We start from the raw sequence: 20,901 nt of genomic DNA, 5'->3' as shown, positions 1-20,901 counted from the left end.
AGCATAAAAAAAAAAACTCAACAAATTGAACTAACTTCCCAAGATCGGTTATATTACAATACCTTTTGTTTAAACGGGCGTGTTCGAAGCCTCGCGCTTTGGTTCGATCGGTGACTGCAAATCTGGGTTGATTGGGAACAGATTGCATTGTCCATGTTGTGCCATCAGCTGGTCCACAAGAACTAGAGCTACCATAGCTTCAACCATTGGTACAGCTAAATAACCATCAAACCAAACAAAGGCAATTGTAATATAAGCCTGAATTCTCCATTTCTATCAGTATATTCATCAGATTACTATATTTTGTTCTATATTTTAAGAACAAGAGAGGCAAAATCAACACTTATCTACAAGAGATTACTATATCATACATCAGCAGCGTCGATGTGTCAATATCTTAAGTTTATTTCTTTCGTTTCTTGTTACGAATGGCCACAATTGCAAAGGATAACAAATAGATTGTAAGATTCCACATCGGTTGGAGAGAGGAACGAGTGTCAGTGAGAACGCTGGCCCCGAAAGGAGGGTGGATTGTGAGATCCCCACATCGGTTGGAAAGGGGATTGAAGCATTCTTTCTAAGGGTGTGTAAACCTCTCCCTAGTTGACGCGTTTTAAAAACCTTGAGGGAAGGCCTAAAGAGGATAATATTTGCTAGCGATAGGCTTGGGCTGTTACAAATGGTATCAGAACCAGACACCGGGCAGTGTGCCAGCGAGGACGCTAGGCCCCAAAGTGGGGGTAGATTGTAAGATCCCACGTCGGTTGGAAAGGGAAATGAAATACCCTTTATAAGAGTGTGGAAACCTCTCCCTAGCAAACGCGTTTTAAAGACCTAGAGAGGAAGTCCAGAAATAAAAGCCTAAAGAGGATAATATCTGCTAGGGGTGAGTTTCGACTCTTACAAAGATATTTAAAAGTCATTGGAAGTACCTCTTGGGACGACACAAGGGTCATGACGACCACGAGTAATCAGCTCGACCTCTTTCTTATCTCTGGTCACTGTACTCTGCTTTTTCTGCATAAAGAACATACAGGAAGATGTGATAACCTGAAACAATGTGGATTCACCGTTGATTTTCACCAACAGGGGAAGAACGAGGCGTCCCATCCAAATATCGACGGGTCGGGTCAAAGAAACGAAAATTGGTACAAGTGCTATGGTGGTATTCTCAAATGTGCATGCAAGTTCATGAGAGAAAAGGCATGTTACCCCAATGGTAGCTGTGGGCTTGAAAGCTACCCTCATGGTTATGATTTCTCCATTAGATATACCTCCCTGAACATCAATACAGATCTTCAGTAATCACAACAAAAACACAAAAAGAAGAACAGGCACCATGTTCCATTGACCAAATCTTAATCACTTCATATGGGCGTGACTAGACTACCTGTATTCCACCCGAGCGGTTCGTAACTGTTCTAATTCTTCCATTTTCATCTAAATAGAACGGATCGTTATGTTCGCTGCCAGTTAAAAATGTACCTGCACGGGTTTTAGATTTAAAAATGTGAGTGTTGCAGCAACTGCAAAGTATGAATTCATTCTATATCATGCTCCAAAGAACCAGACTAAATTTCGACCTCCGAATCCACTGCCGATCTCGAAGCCCTTCGATGCAGGTAATGATAGAACAGCCTTAGCAAGCTCAGCTTCAAGTTTGTCAAACACAGGTGAACCAAGCCCCTGATGAAATTTGTAATCCTCGTTACTTCAACAAATTTTTAACTTAATATACGTATGTGAGGCTGCGTTTAGAGAGAGAGAGGGAGAGATGTACAGGAGGACAGTTCTTCACAATGCATGTGACAACACCACCAATTGATTCCCCCTTCAAACGAACATCATCGATAGCAGCAATCATTTTCTCAGCAATCTCGGGGTCCGGGCACCTGACTATGTTGCTCTCAATCTGGTAATATTCATAGCAATGATCCTCAGATTAATAATAATGAAAGAACGAACATTAATGATATAAGGAGCATCAGTATTATGATAAGTTGAATCAACATCATAAATTTTCCCGATCGTTTAGAATAACCATCGATCGTTGAGATCTCCACGTGCATATACACAAATCATTACATGTCGATGAAGAAGTAATTATCTAAATGAAAGATAAAAAGGATAGTAATTACAAAAAGAAAACGAAGGGAGCATCGAAGAGAGGCATTGAAGGGAATCATATCCCACTTCAGTACATTTTGAGAGCATCGAGAGTTCTTGGAGTGAATGAAAAAGACTTATGATACGTGTTACGCTTTTAAATGGTAACTTCAACTTAATTCAGTATTTGTACATATTCATGAAGGAAAACCAAAATTTATGATATAGAGATCGCTACAAGAAGCATCAGATTCTTGAACTAAAACTCAAGACACGCAGTGTGAGATCTCACATCGGTTAGGGAACGAAACATTCCTTATAAGGATGTGGCAACCTCTCCCTAGCAGACGCGTTTTAAAACCTTAAGGGGAAGGTCGAAAGAGAAAGCCCAAAAAGAACAATATCCGCTAGCGGTGGACTTGGGCTATTACAAATGGTATCAGAGCCAATCAACATTCCTTATAAGGGTGTGCGATTGTGAGATTTGAGCTATTACAAATATCTACCAAAGGGAGTGAATTGTGAGATCCCCACATCAGTTGGAGAAGGGAACGGGACATTCCTTATAAGGGTGTGGAAACCTCTCCCAAACATACGCGTTTTAAGACTTTAAAAGGAAGCCCGGAAGGGAAAGCTCAAAAAGGACAATATCTGTTAGCGGTGGACTTGGACTTGGGCTGTTACACGCAATATAGAAACGGTATATCTTAACATATGTTAGAGTACAATCACTTTAACTATCTTCATCTCTAGTTTACCTGCTCCATCGACAAAGTTTCGTGATCAACGACACCGTTGGGCAGCACAACCTTGTAGACTTGAGATACATATGCAAGTACCTAAGACATGACAAGAACAAATCAAGCATTCAGGAGATAAGCCACGGCTAAGATTGAGAAATAGCAAGGCCAATCATAATATGTGATATATAGTAACTGGATGTGAGTATAATTAGTTCACACTGGGCTATAAATAGGGATACTAAAGAAGATTCATGTAACAGCCCAAACTCACCGCTAGCAAATATTATCCTTTTTGGGCTTTCTCTTCTAGGCTTCCCCTCAAGGTTTTAAAATGCGTCTGCTAGGGAGAGGTTTTCACACCTTTACAAGGAATGCTTCGTTCTCCTCTCCAACCAATGTGGGATCTCACAATCCACCCCCTTAGGGGCCTAGCGTCCTTGATGGCACACAGCCTAGTGACTAGCTCTGATACCATTTGTAAGAGTCCAAACCCACCGCTAGTAGATATTGTCCTCTTTGGGCTTTCCCTTATAGGCTTCCCCTCAAGGTTTTAAAACGCGTTTGCTAGGTAGAGGTTTCCACACACTTTTAAAGAATGTTTCGTTCTCTTCTCCAACCGATGCGGGATCTCACAATTCAGAAGGAATATAACTTCACAACTAAGTTCAAGTATGAACCCACCTCAGTTCCTGCTAGCTCCTTCAGAATTTTCTTTGCTACAGCTCCAGCAGCAACTCTCCCAATGGTTTCCCTGGCTGAAGATCTGCCACCACCCTAAAAGAAAAATATGGAGGACATGTATCGTATTACCAAAAGTCGTAGCAGTATCAGAATGACATTCAAGTACAAAACAAAAGGAATTACCTCAACAACACGAATTCCATATTTCATATCGTAAGTGGCATCGGCATGAGATGGCCTATAGGCTACTGACATTTCACTATAATCCTGAAATCAAATGAAAAAATTATTAGACATACCATGCCAACATAATCAGGATTAAAGCAAACATATGGCTAGTACATGGTCTCTTATGAACTAATCACAATTCGAGCTAGAAATCCATGCACCTTATCCATCATAAAACCATCGTGTTCACTACATTTTACATTTGCATTGCGAGATAAACAGTGTTTAGGGCTTCAAGAGAATCTTAAACCAAAAGAACATAAAAGAAAGACATGAAAATCACTGTGTAACACCCCAAGCTCACCGCTAGCAGATATTATCCATTTTGGCCCATTACATATCGTCATCAGCCTCACAGTTTTAAAACGTGTCTACTAGGGAAAGGCTTCACCACCCTTACAAGAAATGCTTCGTTCCCCTCTCCAACCGATGTGGAATCTCACACATTTTTCTCACCATAAAAGATCAAATGGTCTAATGCACTGAATCATTCACAAAGTGGGTGAAAAGAAAGCAGGATCACAGACTTAATATCAAGCCACAGGTCTTTACTTCGGACATGATCATTAGGACTATTGCTATCGTGTTCAATCAAACAAACTAACAAAGAGAAAAAAATGGCTTATTTAAAAATCCGCATAACGTAAACTAAGCAACTCACGTGTCCTCTCTGATCGGTATTCGGTACAAATACATGAATTGGTGTTCCAGTAGTAACTCCTGCAATTGAAGTATCATAAATAAGTTATTCAAGGAAGTAGTGCTTGGAAGACTTATAGGTAAGGAAGTTAAACTGGTTTAGTATCATACCATTAACAACTCCAGAAAGTATCCGACATGTATCGGTCTCTTTTCTTGGTGTGGTGATTCTACTCTGACCTGGTCTCCTGAGTACTTAAATATATTCTATCAGTTAATGCTGAAATTAAAATTCTTCGTTACAAGAATTCATCAAATAATAACTTCTCGATTTGTTTGGACAAATAAAACCAATTGAGCCTTTTCTACCAGGCATAAGCAACAGAAAAGATGACAAAGATTCATGTCGATATCGAAGGATATGTCGAGTGTAGCCTTTTTGTAGACATGCCAACCAAAAAGATCCATTATGGTTTTCCCTTATGAACATCTTTTGGTAGTTTAATTACTATTCATAAGAAATATCACTCCCCCTGTTATCAATGAAGCTACAAGTAACATTAGCGTCATAGAAACGCCAAGGATGTTGCCAATATTTCAATCTTTTATTTACACGGATGGAATGTAAGTGTGAGATCTCACGTTGGTTGGAGAGGGGAACGAAACATTCCTTATAGGGGTGTAAAAACCTCTCCCTAGTAGACGTGTTTTAAAACCATGAGGCTGACGATGATACATAACGGACTAAAACGGACAATATCTACTAGCGGTGGGCTTGGGTTGTTACAGTAAGAGAGGAAGAACATGAGGCTCCATGGAAGTACCTTCTGTCAAGCTCCACTTGCAAATCAGCTTCCGAAATCCGGCGGCGTGGAGGACATCCATCAATCACACAACCAACTCCACCTCCATGAGATTCTCCATAGGTTGTAACACGAAAGTAATTTCCAAATGTACTACCAGCAGCTTTTATCTCTGTGATTAGCCCAACAAAATGTAAGAACTCCAGAAGATTACAGAAATTTGAAAACTACATTTCCCAAACCCCTCATTCAATTCTTATCAACCACTCTAACTTCAATCCAGCTCCCAAATGAGCTTAATTCAAGCTTTGACATAAGTATAACCAGATAAACAGAGCGTTCAGAGTATCTCCACAGGGCCAAGCTACAAATCAAGTAAGCTAAATTGGTCATAAACAATCTCCTAATCAATTAGCAAACGGAATCCCCAACGCAACAAAACTCAATCGAGAAACCTAAAAAAGTACAATACAGAAGAAGATAAAGCAAAACATACGCAGATTCTTCGCGTTTCGGGGCCCAACTGAGATTTTGGCGGCGGAAAACGAAAGCTTAGAGATATCAGTAGAGAGAGAGCTGAATCTAGAGAAGCCTTCGGTTGGGGAAGAACCCAAAAATGGATTAGACGAAAGAGATGAAGCCATGGGAGAAGCAGATAAATGATTTACAAAACGGCGGAAATGAGATTTGTAAAGCACCAATTTCGTGGGAAAATCGTTGAAGTAATAGAAAATTAGTACCCACCCACCCGCCTTACCTACCCCCTCGATCTCTCACTGGCTCTGTTTGTGGCGGGCGCTTGAAGAGGGTCAGATTCCCATTTGGCTGGAGGCCTTCGTGGCATTCGACGAATTTAACCGTTGAAACGACATGTCGGTTTCGTTATGATTCCAAAACTTGGGCTTTGAACATTAAGCCTTTCAAGGGCCAATGGACTAAATGGGCTAGACACAACGCGAATAAATGAATGTTCGAGATGTCCCAATTATATACTCGACTCTTGGGTCCAAGCTAACAGCAATGCCTAATAACGTCTCGTAATTCCAAATAAACTATTTGATTGCTCGAGTACAAACGATCAAAGGGTGGTGCCCGATTCGAAGACTTGAGTCCAAATGGTTGAAAATCGAGTTCCAAAGAGAATCACCGATGATCAGAAGGGTCGATGAGACGAGAAAAGTTAACGTTAGAGTGTGAGTTTGATTGAGCTAGTTGTGATTTTACCTTTTTGACCCTTGTCTTTGTTGGTTAAGTAATGAATATAGACACAAAAGTTGAGGAGTTTTTAGATAAGAAGAAAAGATTGATGTGAAAAAAGAAGATTGACATGAGTCAAATAATGTCGCATGCAGCTTTTACTTAATTTCAAGTCTTTTATTTTTTTTGGGGTAAAGATTTGAAAGCTTGGAGCTATGCCTAGTTTTGGACTTATTACCATGTGAATGATTGGAACAACCCATCCCTTTTCCATTATCAATTATAATTATAATTATGCTCCATAAAACGGCTACAAATATATATTTTTTTAACCAATATATATATATATATATATCTAGAATTCTGCTTATTTCTCGAGCTTATGGTCTGGTGTATATCTTAGGTTATATCTGAGATTTTAGGGACTTAAGAAGTTGAGCTTATGTTCGGGTGGATATCTTAGGTTATATTTAAGATTTAAGGGACTTAAGAAGTTGAGCTTATGTTCGGGTGGATATCTTAGGTTATCTTTGAGATTCGAGTGACTTAAGAAGTCGAGCTTTATTTAGGGTGATCGATGGTTTCGAGGATTTAAGAAGTCGAACTTAAGTTTTTGCGTATATTTTTGCTCATCTCTAATTCCAATGGTTTAAGAAGTCGAGTTTACGTTTTCGTGTATATTTTGCTTATATTTGATTTTGAGGGTTTGAAAAGTCGAGTTTATATTATTGTATACGACTCGGGTTATCTCAGGTTTTAGGGATTTAAGAGACATTAAGAAATATATTATTTAAAATTTCACGAGTTTTGAAATATCGTTTGAATTTGTGTATTGAAGGAATTTAATTTTCAAAAAATGCTCGGTTGACTTTTGAAAAGGTACGAGATAGAAATTCGAATATCGATTTTTAAAAAAGTTACTAATGCTTTAACTAATTAAGTCAAATCACAAACGGTTAAATTTTACATAAACATGCATACATATATACCTACAAAAAAAAAATCAATGGATTAAAGATTAAAAAAAAAAAGTAACTTTAGATTGGAATTTGATTCTTCATCTCTTTAATTTACCTTTTGTCTAGTGAACTAAAGTACCCTTCTTTTGACTTCCTCCGCCTTTGACCAACAGTAATTATTCTCGAGTTGATAGTTTTATACAGTTAAATATAAAAAAAAAACTGTAAAAATACTTCAAATTTGTATCGAGCGTTTAATTATTGAGTAGCACATACATATTTTTAAATCCACATTCAACGGTTACTAAAACACAATCTCGTTAAATAATTTTTTCTCCTTATAGGTCCTATCATTTTCATAGATTCGTTCGATAACAACTCTAATTAAGACGATCAGGGTAAAATAAACGAAATTTTACCTCCGAACTTTTTATATTCATAACGAGTAATGTTTTTAAAGACATTGCCCATATTGCCCCCTTATTCCTTCTTCGCTCGGTTTTGCCCATACGGGCACGGGATTTACACGATCAAGAGAGAGAGAAGGGTTGACAAAGAGAAAATAAGATAAATTTAGAGAGAGATTATTATTACATTATAGATATATTGGCTATAACCATTAGTGCTAAGATCCTATGCAAATAACTCTACCTAAGATAGAATCCCAGCTCTTTCCTCTGTGGCCAGATCCATGTACTCCCTCCTTCTGGATCTCGCACCACCACACGATCAGATTCAACCAATCAGATCTTCGGTTGCACTCCTTTTCCACTCCTTTGCTATCCTACATTTGAACACATCTAATCCAGATTCCCATGCGTATTCCCAATGAGATAGATAAATAACCACAAACATAGCATAAAATCAATATATTTGATGTGAAACTATATAATAAGCTATCAATTCAAGGATATGGTAATGAAAAATGTACATTTTTTGTGAATTATTTAAAGAAACTATAATGGAAAATAATATATTGGTGTATATAATATGGTTTTTCGCATAATATAGAAAAAATATTGGTTGGATCCATGTGACAGCCATGCAATAAACGAAGACTTATATATATATTTATATTTTATATATAATAAATGAAGGAAATCCAATTTCCAAATAAAGCCCTAAATTTAAGGGAAACGGTCCAAACCCTAAAATAAAAGACGTACTAAGCCTGTGAGTCTGTGATATTCCCTTCTGCAAAAAAACATCACATCAAAGCCAAAAAAAAAAAAAAAAACCCTAAATTTCTTTACCAACCTCTTCAATGTCACTGTTCTTTGGGCTGCAATCTTTGAAATTAGGGTTTTTTTTTTTGCTTTCTTCATCAACCTTTGGAAGCTAGGGTTAGCTACCTGCAATAGTGCAAAATGATGAGAAATTCTCGAGAAGACGTTAGCTCAACTGATTAAAACACGTATACCCAGCAACCCTGAATTCAGATACGCCCGATGGGCTAGTGTCCGAAAACGTTAACTTAACATAACTCAGCTAATTAAAAACACGTATACCCAGCAATCCTAAACCAAGATACAGTTGTTGGACTAATGCTCGGAAACGTTAGTTCAATATAACTCAACTGGCTAAAACACGTATACCCAGTAATTCTAAACCCAGATACACCCGACAAGCTAATGCTCGGAAACGTTAGTTCAATATAACTCAGCTAGCTAAAACACGTATACCCAATAATCCTAAACCCGGGCTAGTGTTGGGAAACGTTAGCTTAACATAGATTAACTAATTAAAACACATATACCCAGTAATCCTAAACCCAGACAAGCCCAACGGGCTTGTATTTAAAGACGTTAGCTCAACATAACTTAATTAGCTAAAACACGTATACCCAAATACGCCCGACGGGCTAAAAGAAAACAAAGCGAGCGATATTGTTGTAAGAGGCTCGACTCTCGACCATATAATATGTATGTATATGGATATGCTTGGCTCCTCATACGCCATCCGCGGAGGTCATCGGCTACGACGTTGAGCTCTACTAATGGCATACAGGGAGCCAGGCATATTTGATATATGAAAGCATATATCNGAGAGAGAGAGAGAGAGAGAGAGAGAGAGAGAGAGAGAGAGAGAGAGAGAGAGAGAGAGAGAGAGAGAGAGAGAGAGAGAGAGAGAGAGAGAGAGAGAGAGAGAGAGAGAGAGAGAGAGAGAGAGAGAGAGAGAGAGAGAGAGAGAGAGAGAGAGAGAGAGAGAGAGAGAGAGAGAGAGAGAGAGAGAGAGAGAGAGAGAGAGAGAGAGAGAGAGAGAGAGAGAGAGAGAGAGAGAGAGAGAGAGAGAGAGAGAGAGAGAGAGAGAGAGAGAGAGAGAGAGAGAGAGAGAGAGAGAGAGAGAGAGAGAGAGAGAGAGAGAGAGAGAGAGAGAGAGAGAGAGAGAGAGAGAGAGAGAGAGAGAGAGAGAGAGAGAGAGAGAGAGAGAGAGAGAGAGAGAGAGAGAGAGAGAGAGAGAGAGAGAGAGAGAGAGAGAGAGAGAGAGAGAGAGAGAGAGAGAGAGAGAGAGAGAGAGAGAGAGAGAGAGAGAGAGAGAGAGAGAGAGAGAGAGAGAGAGAGAGAGAGAGAGAGAGAGAGAGAGAGAGAGAGAGAGAGAGAGAGAGAGAGAGAGAGAGAGAGAGAGAGAGAGAGAGAGAGAGAGAGAGAGAGAGAGAGAGAGAGAGAGAGAGAGAGAGAGAGAGAGAGAGAGAGAGAGAGAGAGAGAGAGAGAGAGAGAGAGAGAGAGGAATGGTTGAGAGAGTGAAGAGAAGAGGGGAAAAGGATGGGATATATAAGGGGAGAATTGAGGGTGTGGGGGGTGAAGGGATACCCCACAAAGATAAAGGGAGAAAAAGCACTTTTGAGGCTAAAAATGGTGAATTGAGGAGAGGGAAGAAGAGTTTATTAAGCTTTGGTTAAGAGGGTAAGCACTGAATTGCCCCAAGCTAGGGCTTATGGTGTTTGAAATCTCCTTTTTTCTGGCTCATAAAGCAACCATTACTTTTCTATTCTGAAACTCATTTTGTCTGGGAGTGTTTGGGAACATATGGATTCCTCCATCTTCCTTCTTTCAAAAAAAAAAAAAAAAGTGAACGAGAATCTAACCCCCTCTCGTCTTTCTACGTCTCAGACATCCCCCGAGCGATTATTGGAGAAGACTAAACCAATAATGTCACTGACGGGTTGGCTCGTTGTCAAACATGTTGTCACCATAAGCAAGTGCATAGCATCTGGTGAAATGACATTATCTCGAGTGAAATAAATGTAGTTGACGTGTTTGATTCGTTTTATGCCCCCAATGAGATTGGGTTTTTATGTCGTTTTAAAAACGGTATTTCAAACATTAATGAATGAGATTGGGTTTCCATTCTTACAACGTACGTTATTATATCTCGTTCAAAACCTATATTATCATTGACCCAAGTTGAGTTTTTCACTCGTACGTTCGTTCGTTGTTGACTAAGAGAAGAACGGTCTCAATTGGAGGCGGATTTATAAAAGAGAATGCATTGATAATGGGTTTGCTTTGAACAAGCTTTTACAAGTTAATTGAAAGGTGTTTGTACACATAAAAAGATAGTTGCTTTAGTGTTAATTAAGATAGCTAATACAACCCCACTTCTCCTAATTCACTTATGCTTTGTCCCTTTATTTGGGTTTGCAAATGGCCACTTCATGCCTTTTGAGTTCTTTTAGGCCAAAAGGGCCATTTGACTAAAGAAAAGAAAAGGGGAAATAAAGGTCCTACACCATAATTTACATCAATATTCCTTTGGTCGGATTACGAGATTTGAACCTCTACTCTCTTGATCGAAGATACATATTTTATGTTCGTTGAGCTATGTTCATATTGGCAGGAGCTTTAAGTCTTGATTAGAGTACGAGATTCGAACCACTACTCTCTCGATTGAAGATACATATTTGATGTTGGTTGAGCTATGTTCATATTAGTAGAAACTTTAAGTATTGGTCGGAATATGAGATTCAAATCGCTACCCTCGATATGTTGATTGAGCTATGTTCATTGGGGTACGAAATTCAAACGACTACCCTTTTGATTAAGGGTACATATTTTATGTTGAGCTATGTTCATATTGGCAGAAACTTTAAGTATTGGTAAGAGTACGAGATTCGAATCACTACCCTCTTGATCAAAGGGTACATATTTTATGTCTGTTGAGCTATGTTCATATTGGTGGAAGATTTAAATATTTATCTTCATTAGCGATACGGGCAAGTAATCGTTACCAAAAAAACGTTCGATAATAAAATATATATTTTGTTAAAAAATATATACATACCATATAAAGCTTAGAGGGTTTCAATCCAATTGTGTAAACAACAAACTTAATGTTTTTTTCCTATTTTTGCACAACTTTCCAAATCATTCTCAAAAGCAAACCCTTAACCCCTAAGCAACCAAATTAGTCTAATGAGATAGAGTTAATTAGGTTAATTAATATATGAATAAACTATAACCCTTTAATAAAATAACAAAATATGTGATTAATTACTTTATTTTATTTTATTTTTTTTATTATTGAAAACCCAATTAGGGAAGAAAAAACAAAAAAAAAAAAAAAAATCGACCTAAATCGCTAATATAACATATAAATTTATCATCGATCAATTTTAACATTCAATATAACTATGAGTGAGATCTCATGTTCGTTGGAGATGGAAACTAATCATTTTTGTATAAGGGTGTGAAAACCTCTCCCTAACATGCTTTGACAACCATACATAACAAGTCAAAACAGATAATATCTCCTGACAACCATACATAACAAGTCAAAACAAACAATATCTTCATGCTCTGACAACCATACGTAAAGTCAAAACAGACAATATCTCCTTTAACATACTCGGACAATCATACACAACAAGTCAAAACAGACAATATCTCCTTGACATGCTCGGATAACCTTACATAACAAGTCAAAACAGACAATATCTCCTTAATATACTCTGACAACCATATCTAACAAGTTAAAACAGACAATGTCTCCCTAACATGCTCTGACAACACATAACAAGTCAAAATAGACAATATCTGCTAGTGGTTAACGAGGTGTTACAAGAATATTTTAAAAAAATGTTACAAAATTAGTAATATTATATTAAAAAATATATATTATAACATTAAAGAAAAACCAAAAAAGAAAGAGAGGAATATTCAAATGTTGCAGTTAGAGAACACCCATTTGCCCACTTGGAAATATGGGAATTCTACACAGAACATACCCACTGTACTATATTATATTTTTAGAGTTTAAAAAATAACAAAATAATAAAATAAGAAAATAATTTTTTTTAATTTTAAAAAAATTAAATAATTTTTTTTAATTTTTTTAAAAAATTAAAAAATAATTTAGTAGCTATAGAGTAGTAAAGATAGGGTTTGGCAGGCAAAAGATTTGGAAAATTGGAAATGGTCAAAAGAGAAAGATAAAAGAAAATAATTGAATTTAATAAATAAATAAATAAATAAATAAAAAGAACACAAGTGTGTGTGTGTGGGGAATCCTGGTGTCAGATATTTAATCATATTGGCCTTCATCTAAAGCTCCCCTTTACTTGGTTTTGTGCCAAACTGATCAATTTCTTTGTCCCCCTTCTGTTTGTTGTTTGTACCCAAAATGTCTCTCAAGGTTAGATTCTACTCTATTACATACTCTTCCCAAATCTCCACTCCTTTTCATGCCATCCCCAACTCCATCCAACACCGTCCCGTCCCAGTATAACATCTCGACAACGACTTCTAAATTCTCATGTTCGTCTTAGTATAACATCTCGACAACGACTCCTGAATTCTTATGTTCGTCTAGTCCTCGAGCCTCAAAGTACAGTACTGGCTGATTATCTATTGTCTTGAATCAAACCTTTGACTTTTTGGTCAAAAGGTACGAAATGGTTGATCAGTGTATAGCCTATACCACTAGAATTAAACCTTATACGGACTTAAAGTTTTTTTTTAAGTCTACTTCCCTCGAAGGCGAGACGAGGTGAATTAAATAGTTTTAATAATAATAATAATAATTAAAAAAGAAAAAGGGAATTGAGAGATTTGAAAAACCCTAGAGGAGAGGAGAGGGGAAGGGAAAGGGAAAGGAACAGAAAAGGAGGAGCAGAGCAAACTGTACCTTATTATTCTCTTTTTCTTTCACATTTTATAAAAGAACGTGAAATTACAGCTTTCCCCTTATGCAACCCTAGACATCATTATTACCCTCTCTTCCTTCCCCTCCTTATTTTAATTCATTTTTCTTTTATTAATTCAATAAATATTACTTATAATTAATAATAATAAAACTCGTTTTAATTTAATTTATTCTAGAATTGCATATTAATTATTCTATGTCGAAATTTTTAAAAAAATTACACGTGGATAATGAAATGTTAATTAATATTTATTTATTTATTTATTTATTTATCTATTTTCGTGATCTGTTTGAGGAATTGTCCCGTCAAGCTCTGTTTCAGTCAAATTTTTGTTTGAAAAAAAGTGAGGGTTGGATGTCACTCTTTATGGAACATTTTCTTTTATTTTATTTTATTTATTTATAAATTCCTTTATGTGGGGTCACTTAATATGGGCCTATTATTCACATTTTCATGGTCCAATGGGCTCATTTGTATGGGCTTCTTGTCCGTTTATGGGCCTTTGGCCCAATGGATTGAATGGGATCTTTTGATCTGACTTTGGGTAATCAGATTGGGCCAAGACCACCAGTGACTTACAGGCTTGAAGGTCAATATCAAGTTAAGGAACACATTCAGAGAGAAGAAGCCCTCGAGTTCAGATTCAGTAGGCGGAATTTAATTACAATTAGTATGATTCAGTGCAAAATTCAAGGCGAAATTGATCTGGGGATGATAATGTCGCCAATGTTGTTGTGCCATGGGTCAGCCAAGTGAGTAGCCAAGTTCTCCAATGGCCCTGTTCCTGGGTATGCCGTTTGTTGCACACAGATTCCGACGAAAGCTAACAGCGCCAACCGACCTACAAGCCAGAAGCAATTCGATCAAGTGTTCAGTAATCAATTTTCATGTTTAAATTGTCACTGAATTCAAGAACAGGAAGAAAATGAGATTATTTGGATTCATAAACACAGTACTTCCAGCTCTGACGCCACTCAAATCACTATGAAGCTCAAGAGCTTGAATGAGTGGGTTATGTAGATTCAGTTATATAGATGTTTGAAGAGGTTGATACAACGGCCCAAGCTTACCGCTAGCCTCCGAATTTTTCCTTTCGGACTCCCTTCAAAGTTTTTAAAACGCATCTAATAGAGAGAGGTTTCCACACTTTTATAGAGAATGCTTTGTTCTCATCCCCCATCGATGTAGATCTCACAATCCACCTCCTTCAGGGTCTAGCGTCCTTGCTGACACTTGTTCCCTTCTCCGATCGATGTGGGACACCCCCCAAAATCCACCCCCTTTGAGGTCCAACATTCTTGCTGGCACACTGCCTCGTGTCCACCCCTTAGAGGCTCAACGTCTTCATTGACACATCCCCAGTGTCTAGCTCTGATACCATTTGTAACAGCCCGAGCCCAAACCCACATTGGCAGATTCCCTTTCGGGTTTCCTCTCAAGGTCTTTAAAATGTGTCGGTTAGGGAGAAGTTTACACACCCTTGTAAACAATGTTTCGTTCTCTTTTCCAATTAAACGAAGTGGTTTGGATGATGGAAAAGTGGTTTGAACAGTTCTAGAAAGCACTCAAAACTGAACCTTCTCTAATTGGCATTGAATCTAAGCAGAGTTGTGCAAAGAAATGAGGGCCTTACCGTTTTTGATCTCTTTGACTTTGTATTCCTTCAGCTTTACAGGGTCTTTTGAGTAGCCCAATGGGTCGAAAGCGCCTCCAGGGTACTTCTTCTTCTCGGTGTCTTTCTCCATGCTGCGCTGGTGCTCTACAAAGGCAATGGCAAGGAACTCAATGACCAAAATGGTGGGCAAAGTTCCCCATGGAACTGGCTGCCCCAAGTAGGTAGCTTGGCCTCCAGGAACTGCTGCCCATTCCTGAGCTTTCACCCAGTTGCCCAACCCCAAAGCCTCAGGTACCAAAATCCCTGGCTAAAAAAACAAAGAGCGAAGAATTAAAGAAAAGCCCCCATCATCTCAGAATCAAGCAACTGATTTTTGAAGACTTACAACAGCAAGCATGGCCCATCTGCAGTGAATTAGCTCAGACTCCTTGAATCTCTCGAGGTTCTCTGGCACTTCTCCCAGACGAAGAGGATCGAAGCCAAAATCACTGTTTAACATAACCACACATCTTATACATTAACACAAGACCATCATTGAGCATTATATTTTAGTTCATACTAATAGAGGCTACTCAACTCAACTCAAAATTACACAATTAAGGCTCAGATAAAGAAGGGTCCTAATTCTTATAGCTTTTCATGGGTTTTCACTTTCTTAAAGAAGGGTCCTAATTCTTATAGCTTTTAAAAAAACAAAAAACAAAATAGTTACAAAAGAGTACATAGAAGGACAAATCAAAGCACCCAAAAAGACTATCAGGATTCTAATAGACATTTCATCGAACACCTAGAGAGCAACAATCCAAATTTCAAAGCATTTCAAATTTCAATACCCGGGGGCTGAGCCGTCAAGGTACGGGGGGCGAGGCTGGCCGGGCATCCACTCGGCGGACATGGAAAACCGGGATGACGCATTGACGGCGACGCCAGAAATCGGGACACCGGTGGCGAATTTAGACTTAGAGGAGGAAAGAACTGAAGGGAAAGCGGTGGTGGCGATGCCGCAGCTCATCAAGGTGTTGGAAGCCATTGAAGAACACGGGCAAAGACGACGAGAGTGGAATGGCGGAAGAAGAAGGGGGAGAAGGGGACTAAAAGCACAGGCAGTAGAGAAGATTGGGGAATCTAAAGCTCGGTGTTCATTGGCTAAGAGTGGGTTGGTTTTGTGATCTCATTGAGCCAGCTGGAATTTGTCAATCCATTTTATTTGCTGACGTGGAATATCCAGCTGGATTGGGATCTTGGAATCGTGTGGTGGAGATTGTTCCACGTACAAATGTCAGTGAGAAATTCATAGATTATATAAAAAGATGGGCATGCGTTGTCTCAACCCTATTTTTGCAAATATAAAGAGATGAAGGGGTAATTTGCAAATTTACATTTCCTTAGGGATCAAGCAAAAGCGTTGGGCTTCACGAGGGGTGTTTTCGGCAGTGAAATTATAGTCAAAGGTAAAATCAGAAGTGATCATGATGTGGGTCATCTACATGGTGTGTAGCGTTGTACACTACACCTCACCACACCCAATAACCCACATCTCTACGTTTCGGCCCACTCTCTCCTTAACCCAAAAGTCTCAGGCGAAGCCAAACAATCCATTTTGATCCCGCAACTCCGATCACCGTCATCCACTGTCCACCGTCTCCGCCCATGAGTACTCCAGCAGTTCCGGGGGTAAGCTCTGTTACAATTGTTTGCTTTTAATCTCTTCTTAAATGGTGGTCTGTTAGTCGCATTCAGATCTCGTAGTTCGTCTTTTTTTATCTTCTAATGTGCATGCCAGATCTTGACATTGTCTCGAAATTCAGCGACGTTTCTATTGATTTTTTTTTCTTGTTTTGTTTTGTATTTGGACAGAGCTCTGGTTTGTTTACTGGATTCACCAAGCTATGCAAGGGCTTAGCCGTCGTGCTAATTGGCGGGCATATCTTGGTTCAGGTTTTTCCTGCGGCTGTTAACTATCTTGCTCTTATTCCAGCCAGGTATCTTTTTTTGGAGAATTTAGTTTTTGGCTTAGTGGTAATGGAAACTGTGCGAAGATGATGACTTCATAGCCGAATCTATGCGATGCGTACGTTCTTGTACTAATGCCAGTAGGTTTCCGATTAGAAATGACTTCGTTTGTCGAGTTGAAATTTAGTTTGGAAAGAATCTAGAATCTTGTGATCACTTCGATTGTGAGTGAATTATTGTGATCTAGAGGCTTGTCTTGTGGGATTGATGGAAGTTGGTCAATAGTTTAGTTGCATTGCTTGGAAATGTTGTCATAATTGCAATGATTCTGTCGATTCCACTATTTAATTTATTGGCCATACCATCCATGTACCGTTCTGCTCTTCTTCTGAATAGAATGCCTACGTTGATAGGAAGTAGCAACAGACCATCTGAGAGGCTACGCAATCTACTGCTTTAGGGTGCCAATGGTTGTGTTGCAGGGGCCTGAGTGTACTATTTTGATATATAGTACTCTTTCTTTTTTTTTTTTTTTTTTGGTAGTGAAGAATCCAAAGATGTCATTTCCTCCATGTTGCTAGATGTTTTTACTGCTAACCAATCTGAATTATTAACTCTGCTGAATAATTAGAGGAAGCATCCCCACCTGAGTGTGAAATGTGAATCCCTTACCATTCTGAATTGGCTTAATTTCCTGATAGGGAAAAAGAAATTAAGTGAAAATGTAGAGAAAGATATCCTCTGTTAGAGAAGGAAATTAGAGAAAAAAATCAAGCCATCTAGAGGAAAAATGTATAAAAATGAGCCCAAAATCTGAATGTTCACACTCTTGGACCAGCAAGAGGTATAATATAAATATTTTTTCTCTGAAAATTTATCCATCTTAATATTTTTGTTAGAAAATAAAAGTCTTCCTTTCCTACCCAACTACTCAACGAAGAGCTGAAATTTTCATGTATCTATATGACCTTGATCTTCTGAAATCATTCTCATTATTGGAGAATTCACATATCTTAGGGAAACCTAACAAATATTTAATTTACAAGTAACTCAAACAACCCTGAATTTGCTACAAAGATTAAAATGGAGAAAAGTATCACGTACCAAAGAGTCGAAGGCCATTAATTTAGGCAAAATATGATGACTGATGTGATAATATAGGCAATGAAATCTTGATCAACTGAAGGTCATGAATTCTTGTCACTAGTGGACGTGCATTTAAACACTTAATAGATTGGTTGTGATACTCGCCTATCCTATTACAAACTTATGATGCAGTGGACATGAATGCATTTCCGTAGGAAACTTCCCTTGCGACTGAATTTGGGCGTGAAAAATTTATAGTTCTTTCTCATTGCCTGTTCACCTAAATATCAAAATTGTCATTATCTTTCAGTATTCTATCAACATTTTTCATTGCTCCCTTTTTACATATAGAGTTATCAAGATAACTCTGTATTGAATCTCTGACTTTTGACTATATCAATAAAATTATTTATCATAATGTAGAAATTTGTACCCAGTTTAATTAATTAGTTTGTTTTATTTGTCTGAGGTGAAAATATTTCCTCTGTAGTATAGGAATTGATTAAGTTCAGAGATGACCTTAATATCTGACCAACTATTGAGTAGTTCAATTCAACCAGAAATCGTGTAAGCTATAAATGGTTGGGTTATTCATTCCTTTGAACTTCTATTTTGTAGGACAATACCTTTTGCCTGGAATCTCTTAACTGCTGGTTATGTTGAACAGTCAGTATATGGGGTATGCACTCACATTTTCACACACTATATTTTGTTCCATTTACAATAACCATTAGAATTTATCTCACTATTTTAAGTGAGTCTCCACTAGAAGTTCGACTCATTGAGAGCCATATATTGCAGGTTGTTGTCAGCACAGTTGGTCTTCTTTTTGTTGGGAAGCTGCTTGAACCCATATGGGGCTCTAGAGAATTTTTGAAGTTCATCTTTATAGTCAATTTTCTAACTTCTTTATGTGTTTTTATCACAGCGATTGCCCTGTACTATATTACGCAGGAGGAAATTTATCTGTAAGTGCTACTGAGTCCTCGCGCATCAGTGGCACCATTTAGGCGTACATGTGTTCATGTCTTTAGCTGATAGATCATTCTGCGGGTTTCATCACTTAAGGCTGTTTTAATCCAATTTGATTTTCGTTTAAATCAATTTTGTCTGATTCATTCCCTTTATCAAGTCCTTTTTAAGCATGTTTCGTGTCTGTTTTGCCTCTCAGGCTTTCCAGACATCTTATTTACATCTTTTTGTGGTCTCAGTTATTTCCCTGTATCTGGTTTCTATGGGATTCTAGCTGGGTTCTTGGTTGGGATCAAACAAATCATACCTGATCAAGAGTTACCTGTAGTGAAACTAAGAGCTAAGGTATGAAATATGTAGTTAGGTATATCCATATTTCAAATAATTTTTATCAGAGTTTTATTTGAACCTCATCTGATCTTTTGCTTCCAATTTCATGCAGTGGTTACCGTCTCTTGCTGTATTTGTATCCATTGCTGTAAGCTTTTGGACAACTGGGGCAGCAACATATCTTCCAACAATAATATTTGGGACATACATCAGCTGGATTTATCTGAGATACTGGCAGAGGAAACCTGAAGCAAAACTGAAAGGCGATCCAAGTGATGATTTTGCATTCTCTACACTCTTCCCTGAACTTTTACGGTATACTGTTTTATTTTGAAGCCTTTTCTATTTTTAAGCTTCTCTTTCCCATGTTTCAGGAATATTCTGTGTTCTCTCTCTCCATATTCCATACTGTACTCTCAGTCTTGATGGTTTTGTGCAGGCCAGTCATTGATCCAGTTGCATCAGTAATTCATCGTCTTCTTTGTGGAAGATCTGAATCCCCTAACAATGCTGAGGACTATACTGCTGGAGGCACCCCGCTGCCCGGTTCAGATCCCATTGAGGCATCTCGAAGGAGGTAATATTTGTTAATGCTTTTCTCCTAGCTCATAAACTCTATCATACTAATGTTTTCCACTTTTAGCGTGTTCTATAGTTTGCAGAAGGAACTGATTTTAGTAACTATTTTTGTTTTAAATGGTTTGAGGTAGACAGGACAGAACAGAAAATTACAAGATGGAAAGAGTTCTAAATTTTCTTTTGGGGGCAAATTAGGGGTTCTAAATTTGTTTTATCATCTAGAAATTAGGGGCTAAATTTAAAATTAAATTATTTTATGAACAATTTTCAGTTTCAAGTATTGATTTCCCCTCACCTAACGATTATGCATCTACCTGCGTCGTGACGTTTCTCTCATTATTTGCATCCTTTGCTCGTCTCTGTGCTTTGTCTGCACAAGTTGTTGCCCTATTAATCACCCATATTGAAGAACATTGTTGTCAGAACTTTTTCAAAAAGAAAAACCATACAAAGGGGGGTGACAGGGTGTCAACTCATAAGGAAATCTAGAGAGAATAGTGAAGAATGTTATAAACATAAAGGAAATGTGTGTAACCAAAAAAAAATTAAAGGACTTAGAGGAGAGGAGAGAATACTCATAAAATTTGAACACTCTACTCGTTGCAGAGAACGGGGAGCTAGAGCTTTGGAAGAAAGACTGGCTGCAGCCAGAAGTGCTCAAGAGTCGGGAAGGGATGCAACGGATAGCGTCTGATTGATTATATGTGGTCATCTGCTAGGGCCTATGTTTGTTGATTAACTTGGGGACTGTGCAGTACATCAAGAGGTCCTCTTTTCTTTTTTCTAAGATACAATTTTGTTTTGCACATTCCTTGTGATCATTGAGTTACAAAAAAAAAAAAAAAAAAAAAAAAAAAAAAAAAAAAA

The 20,901-nt window shown here is 38.0% G+C and overlaps 3 protein-coding genes and 1 long non-coding RNA gene across 5 annotated transcripts in view; 1 reads left to right on the top strand and 3 right to left on the bottom strand.

Moving 5' to 3' along the window:
• Positions 1–17: 17 nt before the first annotated feature.
• LOC111444857 (chorismate synthase, chloroplastic-like) lies at positions 18–5,996 on the bottom strand. The gene is made up of 13 exons (XM_023082944.1): positions 5,697–5,996; positions 5,222–5,372; positions 4,569–4,645; positions 4,420–4,478; positions 3,714–3,797; positions 3,531–3,623; positions 2,865–2,945; positions 1,781–1,912; positions 1,584–1,686; positions 1,391–1,485; positions 1,213–1,278; positions 933–1,017; positions 18–215 (listed from the first exon to the last, which is right to left on the bottom strand). Exons 1-13 carry the CDS (start codon positions 5,842–5,844, stop codon positions 70–72), a joined length of 1,320 nt encoding a protein of 439 aa, XP_022938712.1. The 5' UTR covers positions 5,845–5,996; the 3' UTR covers positions 18–69.
• A 1,749-nt stretch (positions 5,997–7,745) lies between these two features.
• On the bottom strand, positions 7,746–9,440 carry LOC111444739. The gene is made up of 2 exons (XR_002710735.1): positions 8,614–9,440; positions 7,746–8,156 (listed from the first exon to the last, which is right to left on the bottom strand). It is a non-coding gene; the product is annotated as an uncharacterized LOC111444739 (long non-coding RNA).
• A 4,631-nt stretch (positions 9,441–14,071) lies between these two features.
• Positions 14,072–16,201, bottom strand: LOC111445650 (chlorophyll a-b binding protein 6A, chloroplastic-like). Its single transcript, XM_023084164.1, has 4 exons — positions 15,948–16,201; positions 15,500–15,602; positions 15,133–15,421; positions 14,072–14,340 (listed from the first exon to the last, which is right to left on the bottom strand). Exons 1-4 carry the CDS (start codon positions 16,142–16,144, stop codon positions 14,189–14,191), a joined length of 741 nt encoding a protein of 246 aa, XP_022939932.1. The 5' UTR covers positions 16,145–16,201; the 3' UTR covers positions 14,072–14,188.
• Positions 16,202–16,627: 426 nt separating this feature from the next.
• The window catches only part of LOC111445478 (rhomboid-like protein 19), a 5,968-nt gene continuing 1,694 nt past the window's right edge, over positions 16,628–20,901 (top strand). The window contains exons 1-8 of one of the 2 annotated variants that reach the window (XR_002710861.1): positions 16,628–16,788; positions 16,972–17,096; positions 18,772–18,832; positions 18,955–19,121; positions 19,365–19,470; positions 19,568–19,770; positions 19,895–20,032; positions 20,641–20,800. Coding sequence is in view for 1 of the 2 variants with exons in the window: in XM_023083879.1 (XP_022939647.1) it covers positions 16,765–16,788; positions 16,972–17,096; positions 18,772–18,832; positions 18,955–19,121; positions 19,365–19,470; positions 19,568–19,770; positions 19,895–20,032; positions 20,641–20,728 (912 nt within the window). In the remaining variant the exon portion in view is untranslated. Of the gene's footprint in view, positions 16,789–16,971; positions 17,097–18,771; positions 18,833–18,954; positions 19,122–19,364; positions 19,471–19,567; positions 19,771–19,894; positions 20,033–20,640; positions 20,864–20,901 lie in introns of those variants that run through there. The other variant, XM_023083879.1, reaches the window with a different exon arrangement.

This window comes from Cucurbita moschata, unplaced genomic scaffold (genome assembly GCF_002738365.1).
Source record: "Cucurbita moschata cultivar Rifu unplaced genomic scaffold, Cmos_1.0 Cmo_Scf00007, whole genome shotgun sequence".
In the NCBI taxonomy this organism is placed as follows: domain Eukaryota; kingdom Viridiplantae; phylum Streptophyta; class Magnoliopsida; order Cucurbitales; family Cucurbitaceae; genus Cucurbita; species Cucurbita moschata.
This window is presented reverse-complemented; position numbering and strand designations above follow the sequence as displayed.

Coding starts and splice junctions, on each gene's coding strand:
- LOC111444857 (XM_023082944.1), bottom strand. CDS start 5,844: ATGGCTTCATCTCTTTCGTCTAATCCATTTTTGGGTTCTTCCCCAACC. Junction 4,646..5,221: donor CAAGTGGAGCTTGACAGAAG/GTACTTCCATGG, acceptor TTAAGTACTCAG/GAGACCAGGTCAGAGTAGAA. Junction 4,479..4,568: donor ACTTTCTGGAGTTGTTAATG/GTATGATACTAA, acceptor CTTCAATTGCAG/GAGTTACTACTGGAACACCA.
- LOC111445650 (XM_023084164.1), bottom strand. CDS start 16,144: ATGGCTTCCAACACCTTGATGAGCTGCGGCATCGCCACCACCGCTTTC. Junction 15,603..15,947: donor CTTGACGGCTCAGCCCCCGG/GTATTGAAATTT, acceptor TATGTTAAACAG/TGATTTTGGCTTCGATCCTC. Junction 14,341..15,132: donor AGTCAAAGAGATCAAAAACG/GTAAGGCCCTCA, acceptor TCTGGCTTGTAG/GTCGGTTGGCGCTGTTAGCT.